Source organism: Gallinula chloropus (assembly GCF_964237585.1).
Source record: "Gallinula chloropus genome assembly, chromosome: 29".
Lineage (NCBI taxonomy): Eukaryota > Metazoa > Chordata > Aves > Gruiformes > Rallidae > Gallinula > Gallinula chloropus.
The window spans coordinates 1,012,703-1,025,302 of NC_140114.1; the positions used below are offsets into that span (position 1 = coordinate 1,012,703).

General features: G+C 56.2%; 1 protein-coding gene across 5 annotated transcripts; it reads left to right on the forward strand.

Annotated features, from left to right (window-relative positions):
- Positions 1–976: 976 nt before the first annotated feature.
- PRCC (proline rich mitotic checkpoint control factor) lies at positions 977–12,469 on the forward strand (the record flags this gene model as incomplete). 5 transcript variants are annotated; one of them, XR_014617901.1, is made up of 8 exons in its annotated part: positions 977–1,540; positions 5,448–5,495; positions 5,949–6,533; positions 7,335–7,433; positions 8,889–9,032; positions 9,305–9,370; positions 9,886–11,749; positions 11,991–12,469. XR_014617901.1 is itself a non-coding variant. In XM_084276619.1 (8 exons), the coding sequence occupies 7 exons, from the start codon at positions 977–979 to the stop codon at positions 9,970–9,972; spliced, it is 1,593 nt and encodes a 530-aa protein (XP_084132745.1). In that variant the 3' UTR covers positions 9,973–10,005; positions 10,660–12,469. The 5 variants fall into 5 exon arrangements, 2 of the variants coding, with proteins under 2 accessions (XP_084132745.1, XP_084132744.1); XR_014617902.1 differs by having other exon boundaries at positions 9,886–10,799; positions 11,567–12,469; XR_014617903.1 differs by having other exon boundaries at positions 9,886–10,262; positions 10,386–12,469.
- Positions 12,470–12,600: the final 131 nt, after the last annotated feature.

Consider the following 12,600-nt stretch of genomic DNA (forward strand, 5'->3'; position numbering starts at 1 on the left):
AACTGGCTAGCCGGCGGGGAGCTGCCCACCGCTCCCCACCCCCGTCCCCCGGCCCGCCGCGGTGACACAGCAGCCCGGGGGACCCGCCGGCCCGTCCGGGGCACGCTGGGAGCCGTAGTTCCCCCCTCCCCGCCCCGCTCCACCGCTGGGTTTGGCGATGAACTAAGCGGCCTGGCGGGCGGGGAGCAGAGGCGGCGCGGGCAGGGCGGCGGGGAGCGCCGGGAGCTGTAGTTCGGGCGGGCCGGGGAGGGACCTCGGCGCGGAGGCGGCGCGGAGGCCGGGCCGGGCCCGCACATCCCGCCGGGGCTCTGCCCCGCTAAGTGTGTGGGGGGTCGGGCCGGGCAGCGGCTCCTCGCCAGGCCTCACACCGAGCCAGCTCCCTGCTCGGGCCCGGCCCGGCCCTTCCCCCGGCTGGTGCCGGTTGGAGACTTGGGCCCCCCGCGGCCTCCAGCCGGGCCGCGCCGCGCGTTCCCTCAGGGCCTGGCTAGGCCCGACTAGGCCCGGCCCAGCCTCGCCCCCAGCACCTTCCCGCCTTCCCCCAGCCCCCTCCGCTCAGCATGCCGGGAGCGGTGGTTCCGCCCGCCGGGACTACACTTCCCATGGTGCTGCGCGGCGGGGCGCACCGGGAGGCGGGCGGGGCGAGGCGCGCGTAGCACGCCGGGAGTTGTAGGCTGGAGTCTCTGAGGCGCGGGGACAGAGTGGAGGGGGGGGGGCGCTGCCGGCAGCCATTATCTGGGAGCGCGGCGCGCCGGGCAGGGAGCGGGTTGTTGGGCTGCTCGGCCGCCTCTCTGAGCCCGCGGCCTTGCTGCTGCGCGGGGGAGGGGCCGCCATGGTGCCTTAGCCTCGCCTCCGCCCTCCCCTTCCTCCCCGCGACGGTCGCTGAAGGCGCGGCGGCGGCGCGGCCTAGGCGGGAGGGCGGATCCTCGGTCTCGCGTAGCGGCTCCTGCCCGCCGAGGGCCGCCCTCCTCGGGGGGCCATGTCCCTGGTGGCCTATGCCAGCAGCGAAGAGGAGAGCGATGCGGAGGAGGCCGCGGGCAAGGAGGAGGAGGAGGGGGAAGCCGCCGCTCCGCCTCCTGCCGCAACCGAGGAGCAGCCGGCCCGGGGGCTCTTCGCCTCCTTGCCTCCCCCCAAAGCCTCCGTGATGCCTCCGCTGCCCCCGCCGCACCAGCCGCTGGGCAGCGGCTTCCCCCTGCTGCCGCCGCCTCACAGTGGGCCGCCTCCTCCTTACTTTATGGGCCCCCCGCCTGGCATGAGGGGCTTCAGCACCCCGCCGCCGGGCATGAGCCCGGCCCAGGCCTCGGCCGGCAGCCTGCCCGAGCCGGCCTCCAGTGGCAGCGGGAGCGGGGAGCAGCCTCGGCTTGGGGGTCTCCTCCTGCCTCCCCCGAAGAACACAGCCACCGCTGCCTCTACCCTCAACCTGCCCCCTCCTGTCTCGGCCTCCGCTGCTCTGCCCGGGGCTGGGGTGGATTTGAGCCTCCCCAAGCCAAAGAAGAGGACAGAGCCGGTACGGATCACGGCGCCCGAGTTGCACAAGGGAGATGTGAGTATGAAACAAACCACCAGCTCTGCCGGGGCGAGGAGGGAGGGGGCCAGCTCAGGCCCTCCCAAGAAGGAGCGCCTTCAGCAAGAAACCCTCTCCCCAGAGCAGTCCCCCCGGGGATTTGTTAGCCCATAAAGCACATCATCTCTTGCTTTGTCCTCTCCTCCATCCTAAGGCACCAAAACCTCACCCAGTGCTATTGTGTGGCACCTACAGGGAGACTGGCCCTGGCTGCCAGCCCTAATCCTAAAGCGCTTTGCAGAATTAAACTGATCTAGAAACCTTATTTATAATCATAATGCAGCAAACCCCAGATTATCTGCACCCTTCTTTACTACTGGAGTTAATGAGTTGATGATGAGCTGGGTGGCCTTGCTTGGGAGCATCCCAAAAAAGTCTCTTCCTTTGTTTGGTGTGTGGTTGATGGATTTTCCTGTCAGGTTGTTGCTTCTTTATCTAAAGGCTTCAGGTGGCCTCCAGACCTTTGGGTAATCACTTCTCTCTCAGCTTGTGCTTTTGTGCCCTGTTCCTCACAGCCCTCCTGAACACTGAAGCCAGACAGCAAGGAAAGGCAGGTCCCTGCCCTCTGGTTTTGGTTGGTTTTTGTTTTCCTGGGTGTCCTTTATCGATCAGCTTCCCTTCTCCCCTCTCTGCTCTTCCACTCTGGGCTGGTGCTGTCACAGCACAGAGGTGACAGTCGCACGGCTGTGGCTGTGTCCAGCCTGGGTTGCTGGTTCTGGTGAGATGTGAGTGCCTCTGGCTGTAGGAAAAGCTGAACTGCATCTCCCCTGGGAGGAGAGGCTGAGGGAGCTGGGGCTGTTCAGCCTGGAGAGAGGAGACTGAGAGGGGATCTGATCACTGGGGATCAATAGCTGAAGGGTGGGACACAGGGGGACATGGGCAGCCTCTGCTCAGTGGCTGTGGGGACAGGACAAGGGGCAGTGGCTGCAAGTTGGAGCACAGGGAGTCCTGCACCAACATGGGGAAGAACTTTTCCCCAGTGAGGGTGAGGGAGCCCTGGGACAGGCTGCCCAGGGGGTGTGGAGTCTCCTTCTCTGGAGAGATTCCAGCCCCATCTGGACACCGACCTGTGTGCCCTGTCCTAGGGACCCTGCTTGGGCAGGGGGTTGGACCCCATGGGCTCTGGAGGTCCCTCCCAACCCCTCTGATCCTGTGATTTCCACGGGGACACACAGCTCAAGGAAGAGGTTTGTGTGGATTCATAACAGTGTCAATGAATTGTGACCCACCAGCATCTTGAGCCTGGGGGAGCCCAGACGAAGCCAGCCTCCCTTGCTGTGCTGGGAGAGCGACCTGGGGGCTGGGGGGAGCATGGGGACAGTGGGTGGGTGGACAGGGGCTCCCCAGCCATCCCTAAACCACGTCCCTCTCGCTGATAACCTCGCTGGTGTGACAGCCAAAGCTCCTCACGCCACAGCTCCTGAGCGGCGCACGACTTCCCCTTCTGGGCAGTCGGCTGAGGAGCATCCCGCTCCCACCCCCTTCTCCCTCCCTTGTTTTCCTTGCGGTGTTTTGGAACCGGCGCTGGTAACAAAGCCTTAGGGCTCCCTGTGTCCTCGCTGGCTGTATCAGAATCAGCTCAGAGGAGAGGGAATCAGCTTGTTCAGAGGGGAGATAATGGCAGGACAAGGGGGATGGATTAAAGCTAAAGGAAGGAAGGTTTAAATTAGATATTAGGGGGAAGTTCTGTGCAGAGAGAGTGGTGAGGGGCTGGAAGGGGCTGCCCAGAGAGGGGGTGGGTGCCCCGTCCCTGGGGGTGTCCAGGGCCAGGTTGGCTGGGGCAACCTGGGCAACCTTGTGTAGCTCCAGGCCTGGAGGTTGGTGTCCCTGCCTGTGGCAGGGGGTTGGAGCTCTGGGACCCTTGGGGTCCCTCCCAACCCAGCCCAGTCTGGGATTCTATGAGATTTGTTCCTTTACTTCCCCCTCTGTGTTCTGGTGTGTTGGTTTGGAACCGACATACCGCAGGTCATCAGTGTCAAGTGACTGAACGGACACAGAAGGGAGAAGAAAGCACCTTAAAACCAGAGCAGGGCCGAGCTGCTGCTGTTCAGGATGCTTGGGAAGCCCCTTGACCTGTGACTGACACCCTCACTTCTCCCTCCTTTCTCCTCTAAATACCTCCCACCCCTTTTTATTCCCACCTGCTGAGTCTCCTGGGCAGTTCTGCTTTATCTCCTGACTCCCAAACCTGATGCTGGGGTTTTTATGGCAACTCTTGCCTTTATTTATGCATGTTCTTCCTCTCTCTCCTGCTTTATAATTTAGATAGTAAACTGTCACAAGAGCTGGTTTCCTGTAATCTCTTCAAAGTGCTCTGCAGAGCCATAAAACAATAAAGATGTTTAAGAGCCGTTTCTGATGCCAGAGACAACTGGAGACTTTCTGCTCAGATTTGAACTGGATGTTTAGCGACTCCTGACACAATTCCCTGTTAATCCCTGCAGTGAATTTGTAGCCCCTTGTTTTGTGTGGCTTTGTGCTTCCCCTCCATCAATGGAGCACTGTTGGCTGCTCCTTTGAGAGGGAGCACTGACCTTAGGCAGTTCAGCCTGTGGTCTTTGCCTTGCTTTAGGTTTATTTTCCTGGGATTTATTTAAAAAACAACCCAAACAAGAATTAAAAAGGCTTGAATTGTGGACTCTCTAAATGTTAATTCTAGCAGGAGCCAAATACCTAAATGCTGAGTTCCTCTGCCCAGCCACTCAGCTTTAGAGCCTCGTTAAAAAGCCACCTTGAAAATTTGGAGGTTTGGGTTAGCAAATCACAGGGTCACAGGGGTGGGAAGGGACCTCCAGAGCCCATGGGGTCCAACCCCCTGCCAGAGCAGGGTCCCTGGGACAGGGCACACAGGTCGGTGTCCAGATGGGGCTGGAATCTTTCCAGAGAAGGAGACTCCACACCCCCTGGGCAGCCTGTCCCAGGGCTCCCTCACCCTCACTGGGGAAAAGTTCTTCCCCAGATTGGTGGGGAACTCCCTGTGCTCCAACTTGAGCCCATCACCCCTTGTCCTGTCCCCACAGGCACTGAGAAGAGGCTGCCCATGTCCCCTGTGTCCCACACTTGTGATATTTGTAAACATCAGTAAGATCCCCTCTTAGCCTTCTTCTCTCCAGGCTGAGCAGCCCCAGCTCCCTCAGCCTGTCCTCCCAGGGGAGATGCTCCAGGCCCTTCAGCATCTTTATAAATAAGCGATGTTCTGCCATGAAACCTGAAGCTTTGCAAGTGAAGCAGCATCACCTCTTAAGTATGGGATGCAGGGGGACATGGGCAGCCCCTTTTCAGTGTCTGTGGGGACAGGACAAGGGGTGATGGGCTCAAGTTGGAGCACAGGGAGTTCCCCCACAATCGGGGGAAGAACTTTTCCCTGGTGAGGGAGCCCTGGGACAGGCTGCCCAGGGGGTGTGGAGTCTCCTTCTCTGGGGAGATTCCAGCCCCGTCTGGACACCAACCTGTGCAATATGAGCTGGGGAGCTGCTCTGGCAGGGGGCTGGACTCTGATCTCTGGAGGTCCCTTCCCACCCCTGTGATTCTGTGATTTTTTCCTCCTCTGTCCAGACAACAGCAGCCTCAGCTATCTCTAAATATAGTGGCAAGCACTGTGGTCCTGCTTTCACCATGGACAGTTTATTTATCTCCTGTAGTAGTAACCAGTGCAGGCTTTTATCTGACACAGATGCATCAGCAAGACCATGAAAAAGAGCTTGGCCACATCCCACTGCTGCTCTTTAGCTCAGCTCTTGGCAGATTTCTACTCCAGATCTGCCTCGCCGCGATTCTTTGGCTGGTTCAACCTGAGAATTAAATGAAGAGTGTGTAGTAGGTGTGTGTTTTTTTTCCTCTGGTTTTAATAACTCAGGTTGTGCTAAGCTCTGTTTTTCTTTCTCAGTCAGATTCAGAGGAAGATGAACCAGCAAAGAAGAAAAATACTCTTCAGGTAAATACCAAGGGTATGCGATGAAACCAGTTCCAGGGGAAGGAAGCTAACTGGGACAGATCTTGGGCTGCCACTGGTGTCAGATCAGCCACTTTGAGTAGCTTTTAGGGTATAAAACTCCTGAAATCCCCCAGGGTGTCGAGTCTGTTTTTTTTTGGGGGGGGGGGGGGGGTGTGTGATTTCATAAATATAAATCTCTGGGAAAAGGGGTGTTCACTGGGGCAGCTGCCAGGTATTTAAACACCACGTTTCCCTTAAAAGTCCCACTGCCCTTTTGTGTGAGGACTCCACAGGGCTTCCTCAAAGTGGTGAGCGATTGTGCTGAGCGATGGGAAACCCATTAATGTCGTTAGAATCAGGGGAGATAATTGGTGGGGAGTCAGGAAATGTAAACAGTCTCACTCCTTTCTCTCTTATCTCTCTGCTCTGTTCCCCCTGCACAAAACGCTCCAGGGACGCGGCGAGGGCTCTGGCTTGTCAGCTTTGCTTCCTCAACCCAAAAACTTGACAGTGAAAGAGACCAATCGGTTGCTCTTGCCCTATGCTTTCTCAAAGAAAGCAGGAGAAAACTCTTCCGACTCAAAGCCCACCAAGGCCCCCACCTCTTCTTCCAAAACAAAGCCTCTGTCCAAGCCGGCCGTGCCCACCACTCCTTCCCCTTCTGCTATCAAAGCCGCTGCCAAGAGCGCTGCCCTGCAGGTAACCAAGCAGATCACCCAGGAAGAGGATGACAGCGATGAAGAGCTGGAGCCAGAGAACTACTTCTCCTTGTCTGACAGGAGCGAGCCCAGCGTGGCGGGTGCCGAGAGCTACCTGTACTCTGGCACGGTGGTGTCGGAGGACCCACCGCCCGGGACGGAGACTGAACCCCAATTCCAGGACACTGCTGCGAACGCCCCTTTGGAGTTCAAGACGGGTGTGGGTTCCAGTGGTGCTCAGCACAGCTGGGTGCCCAAACCAGGAGAAGACTACAGCAGCCAGACGTACAACCAGTTCCCTGCCTACGGCGAGGCCGGCGCCGCTGGCACCTATTATCAGGTGGGGTCGCTGACTCAGAGCTCTGAGTGATGGGCTTCGAATTAGGCACAGGAGCAGGCTGTGGCTTCTGGGAATCTAACCCCTTTGAGCTAGCTGGGGCACAAAGGGCAGAGATCCACAGCACGTAACCAACAGGATTCCTCTCGCACAAAAGCCATAGACACTCTTTGCTCAATAAATCACAGAATCACAAGGCTGGAAAAGACCTTTAAGATCATCAAGTCCAACCATTCCCATCCTGTGCTGAACCAGATCCCTGAGCACCTCATCTACCTGTCTGTTAAACATCCCCAGGGAAGGGGACTCAACCACCTCCCAAAAGGGTTCCCTAAAAAAGGAAAGGCCTGAGCCCCAAGGTCAGAGGGGCTGCCTGTGGGCTGCCTGGGGAGGTTTCAGGCCAGCTATGTCTGTCAGTCCTGGCTCAATAGCTGCACTCCTTTTAAAACACCCCTGTGCAACTGCCCCCGTTGTTGGGGCGTGGGATTGGGGCTTGCCAGAGCTGGTGCCTGAAGCCTGGTTATTTCTTATAATTGAGCAAATTATTTGTTGGTGAGTACCTCTGGGGGGAAAAAAACCAAAGCTCTTTGGTGTTGCCAGAGCAATGAGATTTGATTAACAAGCACTTTGGCTGGCTCCAGGAGCAGGAGGTACACACACGTAACGTGCTGTACTCCTTGGTGGCCAACTGAAATCCCTCTGGGTGAAAAAGCTGCAGCTTCACAGGGTGAGGTCTCAGTGCTCCATCTGTGTGGTTGCTCTGGGATCAATCTCATGACAAACTGGTTTTCCTTTTGCCCACAGGATTACTACGGCAGCGGGTACTACCAGGAGGTGGAACCACCGGCCCAGGCACCGCCGCAGGACATGAGCACCGACTCCTCCTTCATAGATGACGAAGCGGTTGGCACTTTACTCTCTCTCTCTTGCTGTGGAATTTGGGTTTAAGCTGTGCTAGGCCATAGTGACCTGCTTGGCAGCCACAGTCCTGCCCCTTTGGCATGACTGGCACTTCGTGGGCTCCAGCGCTGTGTCGTGGACGCATGTGGTGTCCTACCCACAGTCCATTGGGCTACAGCTCCAGATGGGTTTGCTTGATGGGTGATGGTTGTTGTTTCCACTGAGCTCAGCCTCATGCTTGTGAGGGGTTTCGAGGGCAGGCAGGAGTCATGGATTGCACAGGCTTCATGAACAGTGGGGTTGGCAGGAGCCTCTGGAGACCCCCATCCCACCCCCTGGCAGAGCAGCATCCCCTCAGCGGGTGGCACAGGCCGGTGTCCAGGCGGCTCCGGCATCTCTCCGCAGAAGGAGACTCCCCACCTGCTCCGGGCAGCCTGGCCCAGGGCTCCAGCACCCACAGAGGGAAGAAGTTTCTCCTCCTGAGGGCACCGACCTTCCCCTGCTCCAGTTTGTGCCCGTTGCCCCTTGTCCTGTCGCTGGGCAGCCTGAGAAGAGCCTGGCCCCCTCCCCTTGACCCCCCCTTTAGGGATTGATGAACGTGGATCAGATCCTCTCATACCCTCCCCAGACTAACCAGCCCCAGCCCTTCCTCATACTTGTACCCTCACTAGAGACCCCAGCAGCTCCCAGTCTGCCTTGAACTGGGGACCCCAACTGTGGCCTAGGCAGGGCAGAATAGAGGGGAGGAGAACAGAACCTCCCTGGACACTCAAGGCCCCCCTGGTCCCACCTTGGCCCCGAGGCCACACTGCTGGGCACAGGGAGCTGCTTGGCCTCCAGATCTTTTCTGCTGCGCAGGGGGCAAAGATGTCACCTCACAGCACATCCTCTAGCACAGTGGTGAGCTCCTCACTTATTTCAAAGGCTCAAAAACCTCTTTAAAACTCCCCTTTCCCATCATTGATCTAATCTAGAAACCACCAACCTTGGGAGCTGAGCCAGTTGGTTCTTCAGAAGACAGTTTCCCCTCTGGTGCTCGCTTCCTTCAAGGGCCCTCTCTGCTTTGGAGGAGGAAACGTGCTATGGGAGGGGGATTTATTGGCAGGAAACCTTCAGGTGCCTCCCTAAGGCTTAAAGAGACTCAAGTCTGAGGGTCTTCTCCTGAGAGAGACTGAAACCAGGAGTAAGTGCTGTTTAAATACATAGGAAATGAGATTATAACCTAAATAGTTTAAGATACTATGATCTGTAGCAAAGCAGAACTTGCCTAGAAAGAGGGAAAAAAAACCCAAACAACCCCTTGAGAAATGTTTGTTGACGTGGCCTGTGCCAAGTGTGGGGGGTGAAGGCTCAGACCCCCTCTACCTTTGCTTGTGTCAGGTTAGTGCTGGTGTGCAACGTGCCTGTGTAACTCTGGTTTGGGGTTCCCCCCACCCCCTCCCCACTTTGTTCTTTCAGTTTAAACGTCTGCAAGGCAAACGGAATCGAGGGAGGGAAGAGATCAACTTCGTGGATATCAAAGGTGATGACCAGCTGAGCGGAGCCCAGCAGTGGCTGACCAAATCCTTAACGGAGGAGAAGACCATGAAATCCTTCAGCAAGGTACAGGCAGGAAGGGAGGAGAAGCTGTTAGATGCCATGTGGGGAGGGGATGGGGATGCTTCTTGTGTGTTGTATGAATAATCCCATGAGAGAGACCGGCAGAATGTCTCAAAACAGGGTCCCTGTGTAAGGATGGGCCAGGAACTGCTTCAGCCTAAGGAGCATCCAAACCAAGCGCTTCTTGAAGCGGCTTTGCCCACACTCCTGGCTTGTTTTGCCATCTGGGTCAGTCCCTTCCCAGGCTTAACAGTTCCCCTGGTTTTGCTTTGTAGAAAAAAGGTGATCAGCCCACAGGACAGCAGAGGAGGAAACACCAGATCACGTACCTGATCCATCAGGTGAGTGTCCCCCTCTAGCACGGACACCGGCACGGGCAGAGTTACAGTGCCTGGTGCTGGGCACCGCGGGGCAGAGCTGCTCTTTCAGCAGCCCCAGCCCCATCCAGGAGCTCCCTGAGCCCCAGGTGAGACCTGCAGTGGTTCAGACAGGGACAGAGGCAGCTGCACTGTGGCATCTCCTGCCCAGCAGTGCTTTAACCCCGAGGGTGTCACAGCCCTGAGCTTCTAGTCTGCTTTTTGCTTTGCTCTCCCCGTCCTGCCTGGCGCCAGCTCCAGTGTGTGTTGGAGCCACATGTTGTTACGAGACTCTCTGCTTCCTGTCGTCGTTGCTGTGTGGTTGATAAGCAGCCCCTGAGGCTGCCCCACAGGAGAAGCTGCAAATGAAGTGCCTGTGCCTCTAAATTAACTCAAGATAACGGTGCCAACGCCTGTAACAGGCTCCTCACCAGGGGTGGGTGAGATGCTGCCAGCACGGCGAGCAGCACCCCCGACCATAACCCTCTCTGTTTCTACAGGCAAAGGAAAGAGAGCTGGAACTGAAGAACACGTGGTCTGAGAACAAGCTCAGCCGACGTCAGACTCAAGCCAAATACGGATTCTAACGCCTCTGTCCTGCTTCTTGGCTGTTGTCCCAGGTGACCTCCTGTGTCAGACTTCTCCTGGCCTTGCGGAGATCAGCCGGGCCCCGCGCAGAAGCGTGGTCTGCTCGGTGGGTTGGGAGGACGCTGCGCTCCCCTCCCTGGCAGGAGAAAGGTTGAATGTGAACCTGTCCTGAAAACTCCTCCTGTAATCTTTCCCCTCCCTCCTCAACAAGCGGTGACATGGAAGGTTCCAATCCAAACCTGTTCTGTACGACTGACGGCGGCCCCCAGGCGGCAGCACCACCGTAGAGGTGCCTGGTGCAGGGCTCGGAGCTCTTACCCTGGGGAGGGGGCTACTCCTCGGATTAACCTCGCTGCTGGAACCCGAGGCAGACTCAATAAACTTCCACTTCCTGCTTTCCCTCCTTTCTCAGACTCACCATGTGTCGGGAATGTTGATTTCTGTTTGGAAAGGACAGCGAGTTCCCTGAGCAAGCCTGGCTGCTGCTGCTTGTCCTTTCATTGGAGAGATCCTCGTGGCTGCTTCTTCCCGTCCCAGTAAACCCAGTGCTCCTCTCCCACAAACGATGTTGAGACCTGGTTTATTGTTTGGTTTGGGGTTTTTTAATTACTATTATTTCTTTAAAGTGTGCTTAAGTTAGTGGTTTTGTTCCCAGCTCCTCCTCCAACCTGTTTTACCTCTGACAGGAAGCTCCTTTACAGGTCAGAGCTTGCAATTAGAGGGGGAAACTCCCTGAATGTGGAACACACAGGAACCAGTGAGGATCTCGGGCGCAGCGACAAGGAGCTGCTGAGGAGCTGCTGAGGGCTTTCTGTGATCTCTGTGTGTATGTACATTTCCTCATTTTCCTTTTCCTCCTTCCTCTTCCCCCTGATCCAAGGCTGCAGCGTGGTACCAGGCTGTCCTCCAGACTTGTTGAACCCAGTGCTCCCAGTGTGGCTGGGTGGGAGCAGCGCTATTCCCTCTGAGCAGGTGAAAGCTGCCGACTCTACATTTGAGTTTATTATACTTCACTATTTCCCTCTTCCCCCAGTTCATTCATATCAATTCCACTTTAACTCTTTAACTTTACCCTCCTGGCTGGGATGAGGAGACTGTGTCCAGCCTTAACCTTTCTTTTTTTTTTGCTTTAAAAATGAAATCTTTCTTTCATTTAAGATCTTAGTGATACGACCATGAATCATGTGTGGCCTTGCTGGCCAGATCCACCTATCTTTAGCCAAATCTCTGTGGCCTCACTGAGTTTTGTCGTTCACCAAAGGGAACAAAGAGCTGTGGGCTGGTTATTTAACTTAACATACCCACCACCAAGGGTTATATTTGTTGGAACTGCAGCTAAACCAGCTGATACTTGTTATTCCATTCAGAAAAACACCCGAGAGGTGGTTTTTCACCCCCATTTACCTGTTCAAGCAGACGACTCCCCCTCCCAACCCTTCAATGAATGAAGTCTTTTCTTAGAATATTTTAAAATAATCTGATTTCTAGTTTAGTTCCCTGGATGTTTTAGTACTTTGCAGAGCCCATTTTGAGTATTTGAATGAGCGGAATAAAGTTACTGTTGAGTAATTTATTCATATCTTCTATGTACAGTCATGAAATCCTCCAAAAAGAGATTTGATAAAAGGAATAAAACTTTGAAATGAACTCAACCAGCCCCGTTTCCAGCGTGAGGTGCTCAACTCCAGGCTCCTGCTTGCCTCTTGCCCGCCGGTGAAGGCTGAAGCACCTTCCCATCAGCCCGCGTTTCGAGAGCCGCCGTCGTTAACGCAAAGGGTAATGAAACGACTTTGCTACACGCAGCCCAGCCAGGGGATGAACCCTGGCAGCTGGGGGATGAACCCTGGCAGCTGGGGGATGAACCCCAGCAGAGGGTCTTCCTCAGTGCTGTGGATTCAGGTGTTTATGAGCCTTGGCGTTGGCGCTCGCCACGCGGTGAGGTGGCTCCCTGGAGCAGCGCTGTGGGCAGAGAGGTTCTGTCCTCTGGCAGACTCTGTGCTCCCAAACTCTCCTTCAGCGGCCTTGCTGGGATTGTGGAGTCCTGGAACGAGCAGAGAGGATGGAGCTGACAGGTTCCCCCTTTTATTCTTCCCATTTCAGTGTGTTCCACGTTGCTTTTAGCACTGGAGGGTGATTAAAAGGACGGGAAGGTTGTCTGATGCATGCTCTGATGTTTGGCTGCACCGTAGGCTTGTGAAAAGGGGAGCTCATCTCTGAGATAGACAAGGGCAGCTCCAACCCCACAGCTCTCCTTGGCCTTCCCAAAACGTGGGGCTTTGCCTGTCCTGCTCCGTTTAAGGCTGGCTGTGCTGACTTTGCTGTGAGAGTGACTCTGGCTCGGTAGCATTTTGGACCAAAGGATGAGGCCAAGATTGGTGTCACCAACCTGGCAGCTGAATTTGGCTCCTGGGTTTGGTGTTACCCTGTGTTGTGTGGTGTGGGGGTGTTGGCAGCTGGGCTGCGGTGTCGCTCCGGCTCTGGATAAGTTACTATCTGACGCTGCGTGCCCTGGCTGGGCCTGAAACCCATCTGGTTTCACTGTAACAGCCTTTTCCTCCTTCCTTCTATGAATAGAAATCTCAGTGTGTTTAAAGAGAGATGAAATCCGCTCCCCTCTCCCAGGGGGT